The sequence below is a fragment of the Pan paniscus genome, chromosome 2 (genome assembly GCF_029289425.2).
Source record: "Pan paniscus chromosome 2, NHGRI_mPanPan1-v2.0_pri, whole genome shotgun sequence".
Taxonomy (NCBI): Eukaryota; Metazoa; Chordata; class Mammalia; order Primates; family Hominidae; genus Pan; species Pan paniscus.
The window spans coordinates 58339112-58360438 of NC_085926.1; the positions used below are offsets into that span (position 1 = coordinate 58339112).

The 21327-nt window shown below is 43.2% G+C and overlaps 1 protein-coding gene across 27 annotated transcripts in view; it reads left to right on the forward strand.

The window, feature by feature from the left end:
• The window catches only part of PXK (PX domain containing serine/threonine kinase like), a 96061-nt gene that overhangs the window by 38046 nt on the left and 36688 nt on the right, over positions 1–21327 (forward strand). For 20 of the 27 annotated variants that reach the window (XM_055110073.2, XM_055110075.2, XM_055110080.2 and 17 more), the window contains exons 3-4: positions 1421–1468; positions 14520–14706. The exons of 4 other annotated variants lie outside the window; for them this stretch is intronic. In XM_055110073.2, the coding sequence (XP_054966048.1) occupies positions 1421–1468; positions 14520–14706 (235 nt within the window). The remainder of the gene's footprint in view (positions 1–1420; positions 1469–14519; positions 14707–21327) is intronic. 3 more of the 27 variants (XM_055110072.3, XM_034956748.4, XM_034956750.4) reach the window with 1 other exon arrangement.

Genomic DNA, 21327 nt, shown 5'->3' on the forward strand with positions numbered 1-21327 from the left:
TTAGTTTTGTAGAAAAGGGGTCTTGCTATGTTGCCCAGACTGGTCTTTAACTCCTAAGCTCAAGGGATCCTCCTGCCTTTGCCTCCCAAAGTGCTGGGATTGTAGGTATGAGCCATTGTGCCTGGGCCTGTCTGTTTTTCTTGGTCTGTCCGTGTAGCCTTCCTTCCTCCTGGGTATGGGGCAGGACCCCTTTAGAATGAGAGTCCTCAAGGGAGAAGGGAGAGAGCAACCTCTAGGTTTTATGGCTTACTTTGTGAGAGGTAGAGGGGCTAGAGACAGGAGGGCAGAAGACCAGAAAGAATAACTCATTTGTGAGCCCTTCTTTTTTTTTTAGACAGAGTCTCATTCTGTTGCCTGGGCTGGAATGCAGTGGAGCGATCTCTGCTCACTGCAATCTCTGCCTCCTAGGCTCAAGCGATTCTAGTGCTTCTGCCTCCCGAGTAGCTGAGGCTACAGGTGCTCGCCACCATGCCCAGCTAATCTTTGTATTTTTAGTAGAGACGGGTTTCGCCATGTTGGCCAGGCTGGTCTCGAACTCCTGGCCTCAGGTGATCCACCCGCCTTAGCCTCCCAAAGTGCTGGGATTACAGTCACAAGCCACTGTGCCCAGCCCATTTCTGAGGCCTTCTAATCTCCTTTAGTTCAAAGTACTTAGCATGCCAAAGTACCATACTGGGATATCATTTTCTGAGCCCCGATAGGGTTCTAGGTGATATCCAGGTAATACTTTTCTGCACATTAACATGTGAAAATCACCAATAAAGGTTAAAGTCAAACTATTCAAACCAAAATTATTTTCTTGATCAGGGCCTGAAGAACTAGTAGAATTTGTCTATAGCCTAATCAATGGCATTAATACAACTGAGAAAGAATGTGTAGACAATGGAAGGTGGACTATCTGTCAAGAGGGGGAACCCTGGGGAATCAGGGCGATGTGTGGCAGCTCTGCCTGCAATGCAGTCCAGTCTCCAGGGTGGTGGGAGCTCACCTGGGGAAAGTTTGACCCAGGACAAAGGTGAAATGGCCTCAAAACTGTCCATTTCCTCTTGCTTTGATTCCATGCTCAGTAAAACTTTTTTTTTTTTTAAGTCATTCATCTTTCTAGGTGCCTGGTTAATAAGAAAGACATTTGAAGGGCTGTTTGCCCTGAAAACAAATATTCTCACTTATCTCTTGGCATCTTGTGAATTTGACAGGTATTAACCAGTTTCCCATGGCCCAGCCAACGCTTGGCACTGCTAAGTCTGTTTTCTAGGCTTGTCAGGTTAAACAGTTAAGCACCAGGTGTAAGCCCTACTACCCTTAGCACAAGTGCCTGAGCTCTAGAGTGCCAATATTACTAATTCTAATGCATATTAAATAAAGAAATGAAAAGAGATAGTCTTTGCTGAATCAAAACACTACTTCTTGTCTCTTACAGATTGTTAGAAGATACAGTGACTTTGATTTGCTTAACAACAGCTTACAGGTAAATGTTTTGAAATTCTAATTACACACATTGATTACTTGGGGTGTCTAAAAAACTGGCTGGAGTCCAGGCACGGTGGCTCAACGCCTGTAATCCCAGCACTTGGGGAGGCCAATGCGGGTGGATCACCTGAGGTCAGGCGTTCAAGACCACCTGACCAACATGGAGAAACCCCATCTCTACTAAAAATACAAAATTAGCCAGGCGTGGTGGCGCGTGCCTGTAATCCTAGCTACTTGGAAGGCTGAGGCAGGAGAATCACTTGAACCTGGGAAGCGGAGGTTGTGGTGAGCCGAGATCGCACCATTGCACTCCAGCCTGGGCAATAAGAGTGAAACTCCGTCTCAAAAAAAAAAAAAAAAAACAAAACTGGTTGGAAATGGCAATATCAGAAACAAGAAATTAGCACATTTCCCTGTCAAAGAAAATAAATTCATACTTTATACAGATGATGTAAAGTATTCCCAAAAATAAACTTTTGGGAATCAACATGTGATTTATAATTAATAGTCACCTTGCAACCAAGTATTATTGTGCCAGACTGTATCCTTACCACAGTCATAGGAGGCTGACGTAATATCTCCTTTTAACAGATGTGGAATGATTGCGTGGATTGCTAGTGTTGTTCACTTAGGTGGAGCTGGGACTCTGAATCTCTTCATTGAACTAGGCTACATATCAGCTCTGCGGATCAACATGCAGCAGTAACTGAGAGTCTCAGCCTTTTTCTGTTTAACTTTTTTATCCTAAATATGTAGTTAGAAATCCCTTTGTTTTAAATGTTCCTAACTTGAGGGCCATAATGGGAAGAAGCATGAGCTGGAAGGTCTTCATCTAGAAACACAGCCAGTGTTGGTAATGGTTAAAGGGTCCAAGAGGGGCTTTAGCACCTTAGGAAGTCCTGCCAATACCCGCCATGTCTTCACTTGGCAGGCTGGTCTTCAAGTGCCTTGGATTACTGAAGACTATTGTGCTCTTGTGTGTCATACTTCAGGTTTGATTGGTAACATAAAACCCTTTAAACCTGAGGAAGAGTGCACGGCTTATGAGGTAAAGGACTCAGCCAGGAGGGAAAGGACTGCTCCCGTCATTGGTGAGCTAGCCGTTATCGCTCATTCTGAGGGACCTCTGATCTTGCCCATAAAGGTCAGGAGGACTGTGCACTAGGAGGAAGCGTAATACTTCCTTTCCTTCAGAAGGCCACGTTTTGTTGGTCAGACTTCAGAAAATAAGCATTTGGGCCACACGTGGTGGCTCACTCCTGTAATCCCAGCACTTTGGGAAGCTGAGGTGGGTGGATCACCTGAGGTCAGGAGTTCAAGACCAGCCTGGCTAACATGGCGAAACCCTGTCTCTACTAAAAATACAAAAATTAGCTGGGTGTGGTGATGGGCACCTGTAATCCCAGCTACTCAGGGGGCTGAGGCAGGAGAACCGCCTGAACCCAGGAGGGGGAGGTTGCAGTGAGCCAAGAATGCACCACGTTGCACTGCATCCTGGGCAATAGAGCAAGACTCTGTCTCAAAAAACAAACAAACAAAAAAGGAAATAAGTATTTGTACAGCCCACACTTTAACATTATTTATAATGCTGCTGAAAGCATGAATGCCTTGTTTTCCTTTTGAAGGAAGGGGCCTGAGTATCTGCAGATGATTATGTATTGCCATACTTGTCATGCATTTGACACATAATGTCTTTTTGTGTTTTAATTTTAGTATGACCCATTTGAGTCTTCAGATAGAATATTGGCAGACATCAAATTCTCATCAGTGGGTTTAATTGGTTTTATTTATGGATTTTAATAGCATCTTTGCACTCAGACAAGAGCTGGGCCTATGATGACATTGTAGATAAGGTATCAATGTGCAGTTTATTCCAGCAGTGGATTTTCTCCTCAAGCCCTCCTCTCCCCAGTGCAGTGGCCCATGTGACATTTCCACAGTGGTGTAAGCATTTGGGAATTAACAGTGGGCCTACTAACTGTTTCTGCCTTTATGTTCAAGCGAACCTTTGCTTGTGCATAAAGGGGACGTGATCTTTGTACAATGTCATTCAGCCAGGCCGAGTAAGAATTGTGGGAGAAATATTTTTGAAATTGAAATTGCCTAGACTTAGCCTCTAAGAATAGAGGGTGGGGAGGAGAGTTTTATCTCTCATTTACTCATACTTTGGGGTGATAAAGTTTCTCCACAACTCTTCACTTATGGCCTTTTTAATATAGTGAATTTTATGCTTGCTTCAGTGTAATTTTACCTTTTAAAATGGGGACTTTCAATGTGCATCTTATTTCAAATGCAAATATCCCCATGTATTGATGTTGGCTTATGTTGGGCAGAATATGGTCAGACATCATTTCAGTGGGCGGTTTTTCTGGATTCAAGTAAACAAACAGAAGAAAGCACATACAGCTTTTTGGCAGTGAAATAATTTAAAACAATATCCGTAAAACAGACCAAAAAGACTCAAACCTCAGAATAAAACTGTGACCATGATTTTCAGTGTCCAATTACCCTTTTGACAGATAAATGAGTTCCTGCTGAAGAAAGATAAATATAATACACATATGCGGAGTTGGACACATATCTGAGTCCAATAGGAACATGTCTAAGTGAAAAAAAGCAGAATGCAAAATTATATATGCCATATAATATAATTACAAGAAATGTTTGGAAAACAGGATTGCAAGTAAATATGCCAAAATGTTAATGGTGATCCCCAGGTGGCAGAATTATAGGTTATGTCTTTTTCTGTTTCTTTGTTTTGTTTTGTTTAATGTTCTGTACTTTCCAAGTGCTCCACAAACAAGCACATGTAGGCTATCTAAGCGGAAAAACAGAAAAAAGCTGCTTTTTCTTTTTTTTTTGAGATGGAGTCTCACTCTGTCGCCCAGGCTGGAGTGCAGTGGCGCGATCTTGGCTGACTGCAAGCTCCACCTCCCGGGTTCACCTCATTCTCCTGCCTCAGCCTCCCGAGTAGCTGGGACTACAGGCGCCCGCCACCACGCCCGGCTAATTTTTTGTATTTTTAGTAGAGACGGGGTTTCACCGTGTTAGCCAGGATGGTTTCGATCTTCTGACCTTGTGATCTGCCTGCCTCGGCCTCCCAAAGTGCTGGGATTACAGGAGTGAGCCACCGCGCCCAGCAAAAGCTGCATTTTCTAAACTTTTTTTTTTTTTGAGATGGAGTCTCGCCCTGTCACCCAAACTGGAATGCAGTGGCGTGATCTTGGCTCACTGCAATCTCTGCCTCTTGGGTTCAAGCAATTCTCCTGCCATAACCTCCCGAGTAGCTGAGATTACAGGCACGCGCCACCATGCCCGGCTAATTTTTGTATTTTTAGTAGAGACGGGGTTTCACTGTGTTGGCCAGGCTGCCAGACTTTTTATAGTGAGCATATTTTGTGGAAACAATGAAGAAAAATCACCATCTTATTTTAAATGCAACATCAGATTAGCAGCCATCTAGGGAGACAGCATACAACGAAGGGAAAGAAGCAGGCTGTTGAAATGTTGGAAACTGGGCAGAGAGAGAAAGAACTCAGTCTCTGTTCCTTAGACTTGAGAAGGAACCCAGGCCCTGCCCCTTCCAGTGTTGAGACCTTGAGTCCGTCATTTCTTTTTTTTTTTTTTTTTTTTTTTGAGACGTAGTCGCTCTGTCGCCCAGGCTGGAGTGCAGTGGTGCAATCTCTGCTTACTGCAAGCTCCACCTCCCAGGTTCACGCCATTCTCCTGCCTCAGCCTCCTGAGTAGCTAAGACTACAAGGCGCCCGCCACCATGCCTGGCTAATTTTTTGTATTTTAAGTAGAGTTGGGATTTCACTGTGTTAGCCAGGATGGTCTCGATCTCCTGACCTCGTGATCCGCCCACCTTGGCCTCCCAAAGTGCTGGGATTACAGGTGTGAGCCACAGCACCCGGCCGAGTCCATCATTTCTTCTCTTGGGTTTCACTTTCGCCGCTGAAATAAAGGGGTTGAACTAGATGACTTCTGAGGTCTCTTATAGCACAAATGTTTTGTAATTAGAATTTTACTGCCCATTGTTGACCTTGGAGAGACTTACTGTACTCCAGGGGACAGCAGGGGGTTGAGACAAATTGAGGGTCTGTTGAAAGCTTAGAACTCCCTAGGATACTGACTGGAATATGGTTGAAGGCAATTTACAGATCATGAAGATCTGATGTTGGAAGTAAAGAGCAATGAACAGATTGAGGTTGAAAGTTTTTCATTCCTGTCTTAGCCCAGGGCCTTTGTATGTTCTGTTTCCTCTGCCTGGAAGTTGCTGTAAGCTTGTGGCCAGTGCCATCTCATCCCCTGACGTGGTGGCTCACGCCTGTAATCCCAGCACTTTGGGAGGCCGAGGTGGGTGGATCACGAGGTCAGGAGATCGAGACCATCCTGGCTAACATGGTGAAACCCCGTCTCTACTAAAAATACAAAAAATTAGCAGGGCGTGGTGGCCGGCGCCTGTAGTCCCAGCTACTCGGGAGGCTGAGGCAGGAGAATGGCGTGAACCCAGGAGGTGGAGCTTGCAGTGAGCCGAGATCGCACACTGCACTCCAGCCACGGCGACAGAGCGAGACTCCATCTCAAAAAAAAAAAAAAAGGTTTTCCCTCCAGATAAAAGCTAGTTTTCTTGAAACTGTAATATAGTTTGTCATGTAATTTTGGGCTCTAAATCCCAATTTGGGAATCATTCCCTGCTTTCCATTTTCTTTCTTTTTTTTTTTTTTTTGTTTTGAGACAGTCTCACTCTGTTGCCCAGGCTGGAGTGCAGTGAGCCGAGATCGTGCTCACTGCAACCTCCACCTCCTGGGTTCAAGCGATTATCCTGCCTCAGCCTCCCAAGTTGCTGGAATTACAGGCCCCCACCATCATGCCTGGCTAATTTTTTTGTATCTTCAGTAGAGATGGGGGTTTCATCATGTTGGCCAGGTTGGTCTCGAACTCCTGACCTCAGGTGATCCACCCACCTCAGCCTCCCAAAATGCTGGGACTACAGGTGTGAGCCACGGCGCCTGGCCTCCCCTTTCCATTTTCACTCTGCAGTTGTGCATGGAACTCCGGGGACTCCTCTGCTGGCTGTCTTGTTCTCTTTTCCTTCTATAAGGAACTCAAGAAGGGAATCCATAGGGCATGTTAAAGAGGAAGGTAGTGAAAGTGAGATGATGAGGCATCCTGGCTTGAAGTCATCAGTGTGGAGGTGTCTAGGAAATCAGTGGCTTAGAGACTTCATTATTCCATGTGTAGTATTTTTTTCCCTCCCTTCTAATTAGCCATTGGAATTCTAAATTTTCTATTCTGTAATTGGTAAACAGTTTAGAAATTCTAGGAGAAAGCTGAAAGAGAAAGTAAGTGTCTCTTGAATAATCTTTTTTAAGAGATGGGGTTTTAAAATAACACATATGTTGCATAGTCTGAGTACCTTTAGGAATTTTTTTGTGAGATCTTAAACTTAGGGCAGGAAAACCACCTCCGGTCTGTCTGACATAGCAGGGACATTATAATTGCAGCTGTTGGCAAAAGAGCTCTTTGTTTCACCTGACGGTTTGAAAGAACTGATGGGAGGTCTGGGCAGAGCAATACATTTAAAAAAGTGAAATGAAGCTTGACAAACTGGATACGTTGAAGCTTGGAAGCCACAAAGTTCAAAACAGATACTTTATGAAATTCACTCTCACATCCCCACAATGAAAGAAAAGGAGCCAGAATATTGGGATTTGAATCCAATGATGTCAGATGTGACTCCTTTCTGAGTGATGTGGACTCAGCTGGGGCTGCTGCTATGCGGTAGTGCAGGCAAATCTGTCGATACTGGGTAATGGTATTTTAAAAATCCTTGCTCCATATACAATCAGTTTGATAAACAAAAGCACTTTTCTTTCTTTAATTGAAAAAAAAGTAGTAAATGAACACTGTAAACATTTCACAGTAGAGAAATAAAAATTAATGAACCAACCCACTCCTAGAAATGGTTATTGTTAAGCAGTTGGTGTGAGTCCTCCCAGACATTTTTTCTGTGCCTGTGTAACCATATCCCGGGCTAAGACAGCAGGTTCTCAGATAACACTGTTTTGTTCAACATTGTTTGGTTGTAATGTTGATGAGAAAAAAATAAATCTATCCACGACCAAGGCCACTGTGTGAATGGAGTTTGCACTTTCTCTCCATGTCTACGTGGATTTTCTCTGGGTACTCCAGTTTCTTCCCACATCCCAAAGACATACAGGTTAGGTGAACCGGCATGTCTGCATAGTCCCCATGTGAGTGTGGGTGTGTGTGAGCGCACCCTGACATGGGATGGGTTCCGGCCACCTGAGACCCTAAACTGGAAACATGGCATAAATAATTACCTTGTTAAGTTGGCAAAATCTCACCAATGCTAAGCATTATAATTGCTTAAGTAATTTTCCATTTCTTCTGGATTCTTTAATTACATTTTAATATCTATATAATTGCTTTAAGTAATGAATGTTAAGTGCAAAAATACACCAAGTTAACAACAGCTACCCTCCAAAATAATTATCTTGTTTTTATTAATCCTTCTTAAATTATATATAGGTAATATTTATTTCAGTGTTTATTATTAGACATGTTTTAGGTCTTTAGAAGTTTGCTGATGTTTTTGTGACCAGAAATATGCTGTAGGAAGTTAATTCTTGTTTATATAAATTAGCCTGGCCGGGCGTGGTGGCTCACGCCTGTAATTCCAGCACTTTGGGAGGCTGAGGCTGGTGAATCACTTGAGATCAAGAGTTTGAGACCAGCCTGGCCAACATGGTGAAACCCCATCTCTACTAAAAATACAAAAATTAGCCAGGCGTGGTGGCGGGCACCTGTAATCCCACTTACTTGGGAGGCTGAGACAGGAGAATTACTTGAACCCAGGAGGCGGAGGTTGCAGTGAGCCGAGATTGTGTCATTGCACTCCAGCCTGGGTGACAAGAGCGAAACTCTGTCTAAAAATAAATAAATAAATAAATAAAATTAATTAATTAGCCTATGGTAAAATTAGTCTTGTTATTCATTTTGCTTAAAGTCCCAGTTTGTAAGAACCTATAGACAACATTAAGTGATAACTTAGCATACACACACGTAAATGAGATGATATTCTGCAACTTCATAAAATAGTTTCAGGGAAGATACATCAGTTGTGTTTTAGGTAATATATTACCCTTTATTATTTATTTATTTATATATTTATTTATTTATTTATTTTTGAGACAGAGTCTCACTCCATTACCCAGGCTGGAGTGCAGTGGTGCCATCGTGGCTCACTGCAACCTTTGCCTCCTGGATTCAAGCGATTCTTGTGCCTCAGCCTCCTGAGGAGCTGAAATTACAGTCGTGTACCACCATGCCTGACTAGTTTTTGTATTTTTAGTAGAGATGGGGTTTTGCTATGTTGATTAGGCTGATATCTAACTCCTGACCCCAGGTAATCCACTTGCCTCGGTCTCCCAAAGTGCTGGGATTACAGGCATGAGCCACTGTGCCCGGCCTACCCTTGATTTAATTCATCATGTCCTTGAACCAAAAAATAAAGTGATTGGCTTGGATGTGCAATAGCTAAGTGATGTACTTTCTTCATATGTATGCATTTTATTCAGCTAAAAAAGAAACTGCTATTAGATAAAGCCTAACTGTATAAATGAGGCAAATGATGTGAAATTTGATTCTTATTTGGAAATGAATTATGCTGTGATAGAAAATTTACTCTGTGTATGCTCTGACATATTTTCGTAATTATATTTGAGAAATTGGCAATTTAGAATTATCCGCCAACCTTTTCATCTTGTCCAGTATCAAGTTCAAGGTCTTCATTTGGCTGCATCATTGTTGTTTGAAAAATACAGAATGGAACAGTTAGGTTTGCCCAGTTTAATGGTTTAGATTACATCCTTTTCTAAATTCAGGATGCCCTTCTCTTTAGACCTTACCCTCGATCAATACACATGCCACTGGACTGCTCTAATATAAGCACAAGTCTAGAATAGTACTACTCTTTGAAAGTGACTTTGCTCATTAAATTAAAATGCCAATCTCATGCTTTGCTTTTTATGTTTAAAAAATAAACTCACAGTCCCAGCTACTCGAGAGGCAGGCTGAGGTGGGAGGATTACTTGCAACCAGGAGTTCAAGTACATAGTGAGACCCTATCTCTTTCTAAAAAAAAAAAAAAAGAAAAGAAAGAAAAGACTAAAAGTTTTTAATAGTGTGGAAAATGATAGTAGATTGAGTACCTGTATTTACTTTTTCTCCCTCCCGAAATCAGTCTAGAATAATAGTGGATTGTTTATATACACAAACACACTCTGAAGGACAAACAGAACAGGAGAAGAAAAAACCACAATAAAACACTTTAAGCTGAAAATCCAGTGGGTGAGAGCTAACTGATTAAGCAAATGTAAGAAGGCAGAATTCTGAGATGGGAAGCAGATAATCTCATTGGGTCTCAATTTATATCACAGAACCCCTGGAAGGTTCCAGCATTGGCAGTACCAGGTGCTGCCCCCAGAGTGGGGTGAAGGTCAAGGAGTTGCAAGTCTGTTTAAGAAGCAGTCAGATCCCCAAATCTCCCATGTCCGTACAACTTATGCCTGCCCTCCTCCCTCTAGCAAAAAACTGTAAGTTTATTTTCTGGAGAGGGTCAGTCTTTAGGCTGGGGTATGCAGGCACATTTGAAAACATGTACGTACTATACGTGAGGACCCCACTCCCTCCCTAGCTTCCTTCTTCCTCTCAACTCCCAGAATTCTGGCAGTCAGACTTCAGACTTTTCAGGCAGGATATTAGAAGATTGTTTTAGAGGAATCTGTCCTGCCTAAGAGGAAAGAGCTAAAGGTTTGTCCAGTAAAACAGCTGCATAGGGTCATCTGGTAAAATAAAGCCCACAGTAGATAAATCCCAGGGCACTCACCCAGAGGTTCCAGTCAACTTTTGGTGCCCCACTCTTGAATATGGGCTGATAACCAAAGGGTCACCAGACTCCTACAGGACTCATTTTTGTTTCTTATTTAAATGTTTTCATTGGATTTGGACTTCATTTTTCTTCTTCTTCTTTTGTGTGTGTGTGTGTGTGTGTGTGTGTGTGTGTGTGTGTGTGTGTGTGTGTGACGAAGTTTCGCTCTTGTTGCCCAGGCTGGAGTGCAGTGGTGGGATCTCGGCTCACCGCAACCTCTGCCTCCCAGGTTCAAGCGATTCTCCTGCCTCAGCCTCCTGAGTAGCTGGGATTACAGGCATGCATCACCATGCTCAGCTAATTTTTTGTGTTTTTAGTAGAGATGGGGTTTCTCCATGTTGGTCAGGCTAATCTCAAACTCCCGACTTCAGGTGATTCGCCTGCCTCGGCCTCCCAAAGTGCTGGGATTACAGGCATGAGCCACCGCACCCAGCCGGACTTCATTTTTTTAAGGAGTATGTAGACATAACTAGTCTGATCAGATATTAGCGTATATATTTTGGTAGCCCTTTATTATTATTATTAGTAGTAGTAGTATTTGAGACAGAGTTTTGCTCTGTTGCCCAGGCTGGAGGGCAGTGGTGCAATCTTGGCTTACTGCGGCCTCCGCCTCCTGGGTTCAAGCAATTCTCCTGCCTCAGCCTCCTGAGTAGCTGGGATTACAGGCACCCACCACCTTGCCTGCCTAATTTTTGTGTGTTTAGTAGAGACGGAGTTTCACCATGTTGCCCAGGCTGGTTTTGAACTCCTGACCTCAGGTGATCCACCCACCTCAGCCTCCCATAGTGCTGGAATTACAGGAGTGAGCCACTGCTCGCGGTAGCCCTTTATTTTTATACCTAAGAACTAGTTTACTTTTTCTCCATGTTCAATACTTAGCTTTGGTAAAAATTTGCCGTGTTCTTCCTTATCTGTTTCAGAAGCATTAGAGTTTCACCTACGTGGTGTAAGTTGCTCTTTAATTGTCTTCCTGTGGATATGTTTTGTAGGACTCTCTGCTTTTTCTAAATTTCACTGCTCACATCCCACAACATTATCTTCCCATAATTCTGGCAAAAAGGAGACCTGGGATACCTCTGAAGTGTGGCCCTTAAATCCCAGTTCCTGTTCATACCTGACTCCCACCAAGAAAGACTTTTAACTCGAAAGTGACCAAAACAAATAGGAAAAAAAGGAACCATCAGGAAGCAGAAGGTATGCAGTGAGAAGAATGCTTTAGACTCTTGAGGAAGATTATCTTTTGTCTTCTCAGAGAGATAAGAAATGGTATTACATTCAAGGTGCTATTAAGGAAGAAAAAGAATAGAAAAGAGTACTTACAAATAAAAAGTAACAGTAGACAACTATTTAGAAGGGCTAAAAGATAAAGGAAATACTCTTTAAAAAAAAGAAAAGCGAAATACAAAAATTAGTCAGGCATGGTGGTGCACATCTGTAGTCCCAGCTACAGGTGTGTGCCACTTGTAGAGGCTGAGGTGACAGGATTGCTTGAGCTCAGGAGGTCGAGGCTACAGTGAGCGGTGATCATGCCACTGCACTCTAGCCTGGGTGACAGGGTGAGAACCTGTCTCAAAAACAAAACAAAAAGAGCAGAAAATTAAAAAGATAAAATTACAGGAGCAGTCCAGGAAGTCCAACATTGAAAAAATAGGAGTTTCAGTAAAAGAAAGCAGAAGGCATGGAGGGGAAGAAATAATGACCTAACAATACAATAAAAGGCCAAAGAACTTAAGGAGATTAGTTTTTAGTTTGAAAGGACTGAGTGCTCACCATGAGGGATGAAAACAGACACATGAAAGTCACAAACTGAGGTCATAGAGAAGATCCTGAAAGCTTATGGGAAAACAACAACAAAAAAAGGATCAAGAATCATTATGATTAGCTGTGTGTGGTGGCGTGCACCTGTAGTCCCAGCTACTTGTGAGGCTGGGGTGACAGGATCTCTTGAGCTCAGGAATTTGAGGCGACAGTGGGCTATGATCACGCCACCACACTCCAGCCTGAGTGACAAAGCAAGACCCTATCTCTTAAAAAAAAAAAAAAGGCATCAATATGCTTGAACCTTTAACAGCAGCACTATAAACTAGAAGACAACCAAATATTTATTTAAAATTCTGAAGAAAGGCCGGGTGCAGTGGCTCACGCCTGTAATCCCAATACTTTGAGAGGCCAAGGCAGGCAGATCACTTGATGTCAGGAGTTCGAGACCAGCCTGGCCAACAGGGTAAAACCCCATCTCTACTAAAAATACAAAAATTAGCCGGGTGCAGTGGCACAGCTGCTTGGAGGCTGAGGCAGGAGAACTGCTTGAACCCGGGAGGCGGAGTTTGCTGCACTCCAGCCTGGGTGACAGAGGGAGACTCTGTCTCAAAGTAAGTAAGTAAATAAAGAAATAGAAATAAAATTCTGAAGAAAATGTATCCCCAACTTAAAATTCCACATCAACACTAGCTATAAATCAAGTATAAGGGGAGGATAAAGACATCCTTATATATGCAAGGTTTCAAAAAAATGTATCTCTTGCTCTCCTTTTTAACACCAACAGAGGGCCAGGCGCGGTGGCTCACGCCTGTAATCCCAGCACTTTGGGAGGCCGAGGTGGGTGGATCACGAGGTCAGGAGATCGAGACCATCCTGGCTAACATGGTGAAATCCCGTCTCTACTAAAAATACAAAAAAATTAGCTGGGCGTTGTGGCTGGCGCCTGTAGTCCCAGCTACTTGGGAGGCTGAGGCAGGAGAATGGCGTGAACCCAGGAGACAGAGTTTGCAGCGAGCCGAGATCGCGCCACTGCACTCCAGCCTAGGCGATAGTGCGAGACTCCGTCTCAAAAAAAAAAAAAAAGCCAACAGAGGTTACACTCTACCAAAAACAAGGGAATTATGTACAAAAAATGAATGTAGGGGATACAAAATGGGGTTTAGTATGACAAAAGCAAAAACATCTCTAGGATAAGGATGAAAGGAGGTCCCAGGATGCCACCTTTGCAGCAGTGTAGGGACCGCCAGTCCTGCTTGGAGTAGGTTGTTGGACTCTGGAAGGTACCCTTCAAAAGATAAAACTGACGCAGCTGTGTATCTGAATGTGTTGAGAGAAGGCTTGGATGGAGACTTTCAAGTTGAATAGAAAACCAAAAAAAAAAAAAAAAAAAAAAAGACTACAAGTTGCTGTAAAGGAAAAGTAAGCATGGCTCTAGCTCAGTTGTGAATATTATTTACTTAAGGTAAATGTGAATATTGTACCAAATCAAATTATAATATAATGATGTCAGGAGGATTAGGGACAGGATGTGTGTGAGATGAGGTTAGGATTGTGAAAGAGAACTTAATCCTCATCTTCCATAATGGGAAATCTACAGATAATGCCTAAAAATGAAAAATCAAGCCATGACAGTATGAGCATTCCCCATTGTCAAAAGATCAGCTGAGACTCGAACGTGGCTGTCTTAGGGGAGCAGAGAATGGTTATGTCACCTGGTAGCAGGGGTAAGGGGTGTCATGGGACTGCCAGTAATAATTTAAGAAAGTGAGTTACTCTTGAAATTATGTTTTTATGTAACTTTAGTAAAAATAAAAGCACATTAAAAAAATAAAGTTTTAAAATTACTCTGCCTGGCCAGATGTGGTGGCTCATACCTGTAATCCCAGCACTTTGGGAGGCTGAAGCTGGTGGATCACTTGAGGTCAGGAGTTTGAGATCAGCCTGGCCAACATGGTAAAACCCTGTCGCTCCTAAAAATACAAAAATTAGCTGGGTGTGATGTCACATGCCTGTAGTCCCAGCTACTCAGGAGGCTGAGGCAGGAGAATCTCTTGAAGTCAGGAGGTGGAGGTTTCAGTGAGCCAAAATTGCACCACTGCACTCCAGCCTGGGTGACATAGTAAACTCCATCTCAAAAATAAAGTAAAATATGCTTAATACAGTATTTTATCAATTCTAAATGCAGTTTTTCACAATTTTTATATCACTGAAATTAGGATGCATCTAAAATCTGCATTGTCTTAGGTTTAATGAAATATGATAGGTCAAGATTTTTGTGTTGATTCTTATTTGTGGATGACATGAGTGTAACTTTTTTTTTTTTTTTTTAAAGATTGCAGGCCTAAGTCTACCTCTTCCTCCCAAAAAATTGATTGGTAACATGGATCGTGAATTCATAGCTGAAAGGCAGAAAGGTCTTCAGAACTATCTCAACGTGATCACAACAAATCATATCTTGTCTAATTGTGAGCTGGTTAAGAAGTTTTTAGATCCAAACAACTATTCCGCAAACTATACTGGTAAGCGAAGGAATCTGTGAACTATGGTCACATGGCTAAAGAGGCACTGTCCCTTGCTGGAGATAACGTACATGGGAGAAATGTTTTCTCAAAATGGGGATGTGTATACATTTGTTATAGCATATTATGAATTTACTAAGATTTTCTTGATTGTAGTTTACTGTAGATGTATAAGAAGAAAATAATTTACTTCCAAAATATTTGTAAAGTCTGCACAGAAAAATATGGAAGAGAAATTATTGTATGTATACTTATACTCTTGCCTTTATTGTCTTCCCTGACAGAACAGAGAGTAAGTAATCTACAATAGGCCAGACGCGGTGGCTCATGCCTATAATCCCAGCACTTTGGGAGGCCAAGGCGGGTGGATCACCTGAGGTCAGGAGTTTGAGTCCAGCCTGGCCAACATGGTGAAACCCTGTCTCTACTAAAAATACAAAAATTAGGCAGGCATAATGGCACATGCCTGTAATCCTAGCTACTCGGGAGGCTGAGGCAGAAGAATCGCTTGAACCCGGGAGGTGGAGGTTGCAGTGAGCTGAGATAGCGCCACTGCACTCTACCCTAGGCAACAGAGCAAGACTCTGTCTTAAAAAAATAATAATAATAATTAATCCACAATAATGCATACAGTAATTTTTATATTACTTTTGACCTCTAATCAACACCTTATACATACAATAATCTTAATCTGATTTGTATTTGGCTCTGTTTTTGTATTTACAATATGTTGTGTGTTCTGTTTTTTCTGGGAATTTACTTTAAACACAGCAGTGATTCAGAAGGGTCCTCTCTGTGTCTTCCTATTTGCTCCCTGAGACCCACTCAGTGCAAAGCATAGGAGGTCATTCTTTTCCGAATCTTTCCTGGATCAGGGCAGCCGCCAAGGTACTGTGGTTGAAAGGGCTTCTCTTCCAGTACTGATTACACTCAAAGCTGGCATGAATAACCTAAGCCTGATGTCAGCAGAATGAGAAACTAAATATTTAATACATTCTGGTGTCACTTTGAAAAGAACAGTAGAAACCATTGTTTCACCTGATTTGTTAAAGAGAAACCATGCTTTAGAGACTTTCTAAGTGGAACTATGGATATTGTTACTTTGCTTGCTAAGAGAATACACCATATCAGATAATTGAGTCCTTAAAACATTGCTTTTGAAGTAATTAGAGAGAGGCAGTTTTATTCCTGTTTTATTCCTTTTATTTATTTATTCTTACCCATTCATTCACCAAAATATTCCTATTTCAGAGAGGGGAAACAGATGTCTACTTGGCAGGCACCAAGTTTTTCTCCACAGTAGAATCACCTGGGGAGCGTTAAAAAAATTTCTCATGCCCAGGCTGCGTGCATGCTGATTAAATCGGAGTCTTGTGGGTGGAGCTTGTAGTCTGTAAAGCTTCCCAAGTGATTCCAATATGGAGCCAAGTTTGAAAACCACAGCCCTTGAGGCTGGTGACTCACAGTGTGGTTCTCTGACCAGCAGCATTGGCATCACTGGGAGCTTGTTGAAGGTGCAGAATTCAGTCCTCATCCCAGACTTCCTGAATCAGGATCTGATTTTAACAAGGTCCCCAGGTGATTTGCACGCACATTAAAGCGTGAGAAGCCTCGCGCTAGGATGTACCTGCCATTTCCTAACCGAAGTGCTCTACAGGGCTAAGGAAAATGCCTTTCTAGAGTGTAACCAAGAGAAGGAAAGTTTATTTCAAACTCACACTTACTGTAAGTTACCAAATGGAGCATTGAGTTGTTACAAGGATTCCATTCCTGCCTTCACTTGTTTTTTTGTTCACGGAAGAGAAAAGATAGCACAGATAGGACTGGGGCTCTAGGGACAGCTTGAATTCTGTCAAAGTAGCATCTTTTGTGGCTTTCATTTCTCAGTGTTTCACCTTGATTGTTCCCAAAATTGTCAGACAGCAGGCCATCTGGACTGACTTGTCAAATCAGCCCTAACCCAGGCCCACTCGGTGGTTTATCTCCCTCATTCCCTGCGAGTGCCTGCTAATGTTCTCCTGAGGGCAAGCATCAAGGTGTAGTGTAATGATGCCATTTATTCAACAAATGTGATGTGTGCTGGGTATTGGGATGCAGGCACAAATAAATGTGTTCCTTGCTCTCAGGGAGCTGGTACCAGAAGTACATTGAGTCCCATGGGGTCAGAGCTAAAAGGGATCTTAGAGCAGATGTATCATGTCTAACCCTCTCTTTTCATGAATGAGTTCACCTAAGGCCCCCAGAGAGGGAGGGCCCTAGCCAGGATTGCACATTTGTGTGACTTTAGTCTGGTCTGAGTGTTTAAGTTAAAATGCTTTGTAGCTCCTAGAAGGTTGTCTATTCTGACAGTTGTCGGTTCTCTGCTTTTTTCTGTAACTGCCCCACATGCTGTTGTTGTCTTTGATCTCCACTCCCCCTCCCCACCCCCAGGCCTCCAGCATGGTAGACAGTCAGGAGTCCAAAGCAGATGTGGGCAGGGGTATAAAAAGACCACCAGAAACTCCTGCCGGAACCTGTGCTGGCTGCTATTCAGAGGGCACAATCCCGGAATTAAACAATAGGTGATGGATGCTGTTTTCAGAGAGATGTTGATTTATTTCACCCTTTGAATGAAATTTCGGAGTTTGTCTAGCCTCAAGGCTGACGTACCAGCCACCTCAGGAAAAGGAAGCATAGGCTGCCCCCTCCATGCCAGCTTGACAGGACCATTCCTGAGATTCACAGCATGGCCCACGGAACATACCCTGCACGGCTCTCACCTTGTGGCACTTCTCTAAGCAGGGCCGCTTTCCCTGTTTGTTTTTTGAGCAAGGGTCTCACTCTGTTGCCCAGGCTGGAGCGCAATGGCACTATCCCAGCTCTGTGCAGCCGTGACCTTCTGGGTTCAAGTGATCCTTGCGCCCCAGCCTCCTGAGTAGCTGGGATTACAAGTGCACACCACCATGCCCAGCTAATTTTTTCATTGTTTGTAGAGAGGGGGTTTCACTATGTTGACTAGGCTGGTCTCAAACTCTTGAGCTCAAATGATCTGCCCACCTCAGCCTCCCGAAGTGCTGGGATTACAGGCATGAGCCACTGTGCCTGGCCCACTTTTCCCTTTTAATGTGGATAATGTCTCCACCTCTTCTCATTTTCCACATGGTCTGCAGTCACCACCCAGCTTCATTTCAGCAGGATTTGAGTTCTGTGTTCAAGTGGTGGCCAGAATCAGCAGAGCACTTTTCCTGGTCCTTGCTCTGATGGAGGGTGAGGGTGTCTTGTTGGAGGGGGACTGTGATGGCATTCTGCTCCCAGGGGATGGCTAATCGGGAGCTCTCAGGACATTGGAAGCTTCCTTCTCTCTTCCCTGGGTCCCCAGCCTGGGACTGCTGAGCCTTTGTTTCTTTTCCAGGTTTTCTCCAGAAGAGCCAATCCTCAGAAAGGAAATGTAGACCCTTGGTCTTCTGTGAGGGAGTTGTGAGGTGTTCATTTGAATTAGAAAGTCTAATTGAGGGCCAGCTGTTGTGCAGGGAAAACAGGTATCTCCTGGTCCTGAGAAGTTTGTGTTGAGAATCTATCTCACACATATATCCCCCTTACTTTTTTTTTTTTTTTTTTTTTTGAGACAGAATCTCTGTTGGCCAGGCTGGAGTGCTGTAGCGTGGTCTTGGCTCACTGCAACCTCAGCCCCCCAGTTCAAGTGATTCTCCTGCCTCAGCCTCCTGAGTAGCTAGGATTACAAGCACCTGCCACCATGCCAAGCTAATTTTTTTGTATTTTTAGTAGAGATGGGGTTTCACGATGTTGGCCAGGCTGGTCTTGAACTCCTGACCTTGTGATACGCCCACCTCGGCCTCCCAAAGCGCTGGGATTACAGGCATGAGCCACTGCACCTGGCCTACAATATTCATCTTTTTAACAAGGTACTTCTGTCATTTAAAAGCCTCACTGCACTGTAGCCATCTTCCTGCCTCAGTCCTTATACCCTCTTGGAGTAAGGGGATTTTAATGTCCATGCAAAAGTCATTTGAACCGGAAATCAGAGGCCTGTATCATGGTCCCAGCTTTGTCATTAGCAGCATTTCCTCTCAGTGGGCCCACATCCTGACCTATAAAACAAGAGGCTGGGGAGGGGGAATAGAGCAGGGAGTGCTGAAGTTGCCCTTTTAGGCCTAAAGCCCCAGGAATCCCTTGAAAAGGTAGGAAAGTAGTGGACTCTGGGATATAAAAAGGGAGAGAGTGGAGAAAGAGGACTATATTTAGAACAACAGCAGGGTATTTGGTGAGGTTGCAGGCCTTTCTGCAGTGCAATCTGCTGTAGTGGACTAGGGGTCTGGACCCTAGCTCCAGTCCTAGAGGAGTCAGTGTTTGTTCCCTGCAGTCATTCCATGGGGCTGCGATCGAGGAATTCAATGACTGCTCGCACTGGGGGCGCCTGGTACAACTGAGCTCTGTGGGAAGCACAGGATGGACTTGAAGGCTGTGCTCTCCATTTCCTGTCTCCAGCTTGTTTATCAGCACTTTCTGAGCATGCAGTTTTTCCACATGTGTCAGTCAGTTCCTGTGTCAGAACTAGAGGGCAGATGCCTTCCTTCTCATGGATTTCATGTTCTAATGGGAGAGAGTTTCCACATCTGCTGAACACAATTGAACCCTTGGTTCCTGCTTCATCAGATATTTATTGAGCATCTACTGTGTGTCAGGTGCTATGTATGCAGCCAGGAGGAAAGAATAATTCCCCCACTTCCTACTCCATGACAGTTACACAGGGAGATTGACAGGTGATGGCTGTGGCAGAGTAAATGTTAGGGAGCACCTTGGGGAAGGGGGCGGGGGCATGGATGATCCACACCTAAAGTTGAAGGAAGGCTTCCCAGAAGAGTTCATTCCTACACGGAGATCTGAGGGGTGAGTAGAAGGTAGCCAGGCCGAGAGGCAGTGGCCAGTGCTCTGGGCAGAGCAGCTTGAGAAGATATATCCTGGCTTTACCCTTCCAGCCAGAGCATACAGTCTAGGTGGAAGAGAGTAGCCCTAATAGAGGACATTCACAGGTAATCCCATAAGAGAGGGACACACAGAGCACTGGGAGTGTACAGAGGAGAGAAAGGAGGAGAGAGGGAGAGAGTCCTGGCTAATGGAGCAGAACATCTGGGCTGAGTCTGGGCCAGATGGAAAATGCTGAGGGAGTGGGGGCAGGCCAGTCTTTAGGGGCCATGGTAGGCAAATCTCAGAGTGCAGAGAGACCCCACACACTGTGGGAGATAAAGCCAGAAAGGTAGGTTAAAGCCAGAGGTTGGTTGAACACTCGGTTTATGTTTGGTCTTGATTTGGGCAAGGAAGTGGGGAACCAGTAAAGGCTTCTAAGCAAAGGAGTAGATGTTTAGGACTGAAATGTGTTGCCCGAGTCTGGGGAAGGAGGGGGTTATTATTTGGCACATGATAGTCATGCAGTTTATTTGACAGTAAATCACAGTTCAGTGGGAAGAAATTATCCTTTCTCCAATTCCCTGACCCTAAGTGAAAAAAGCTATTTCACAGTCCTCAGTTTATCAGTGAGAAATCCAGTATGTTCCATCTGTTCACAGCTATTTCCCCTATTCCTAAAACAATGTATGGCACATAGTAGCATACAGTAGATATTGCTGAATAATGATTTTGTAGGGAATTCCGTGTCACTGTCGGTCTTTTAGAATGACATTGTACACATTAGAGAATTATTTTTCATGCTCCTTCTCAAAGTTGATATGAATGATTTTCACTTAATTTCCTTTTAAGTTTCTTTATGTTCGAGTTACTTTGGAAATACTATAAACACTTTATATTAACATGAATTATAGAAGAAGTACAAAGTTCCCAGTGTTGATAATGAAAGTCTGTGTGTTTCTGCTGCACCCAGATCTTCCAGATGGTTTGTCACACTCTGGGGTAGTTAGAACAAATGTGAATGGAGCCAGTTTTGTATTTGGTCATCACATCACATGTTTTCTTCTGAGTAGATGCCAGTGACACTTTACATATTGAGTCAGTAAACAAATAGCTAGTAAATTGTTTTCTTCCCTGATCTCTTAACTCAAAATGTACTATAAAATATATCCAAATGATATTGTTTGCCAAGCTCTTGACATGTGAATTCTAAACAAGGTCATTTTGACATATGGAGAGCATTTCTACTGAATCCCTCATGCCTCACCAGTCTGCTTGGAATGTAATTAATGCTAGGCAGAACTGAAATTCCACAGTGCATTTGGAGGATTGCTGTTTGCTTTCAGGGATCTGGAATGGCTTCATTTACTCACTGCAATGAGGGGAAATGGCAAATTACAGATGTTGCTTTTTACAGGAAATGTAAAAGCACAGCTATTTTCATAATTTCTTAATGCAAAGAACTTTAAAGAACTTCCTTTCTTATTGTCTTCTTAAAAGGGGGAAACATTTTCATGATAAATGAACAGAAAAAGAGGATGGATTTTTTTTTCCCAGTAAACAGGCACTCGGAGACTTTCCACAATAGAACCATGTTGTTGCTGTACACTGGCTTTTATTTCTAGTATATATTTAAGGCTAATCACTTTTTTGTTGATGAAAGCTATAATTCCAGATGGGATAAATAGTACTTGGAGCAACATTAAATACTGTTTCCAG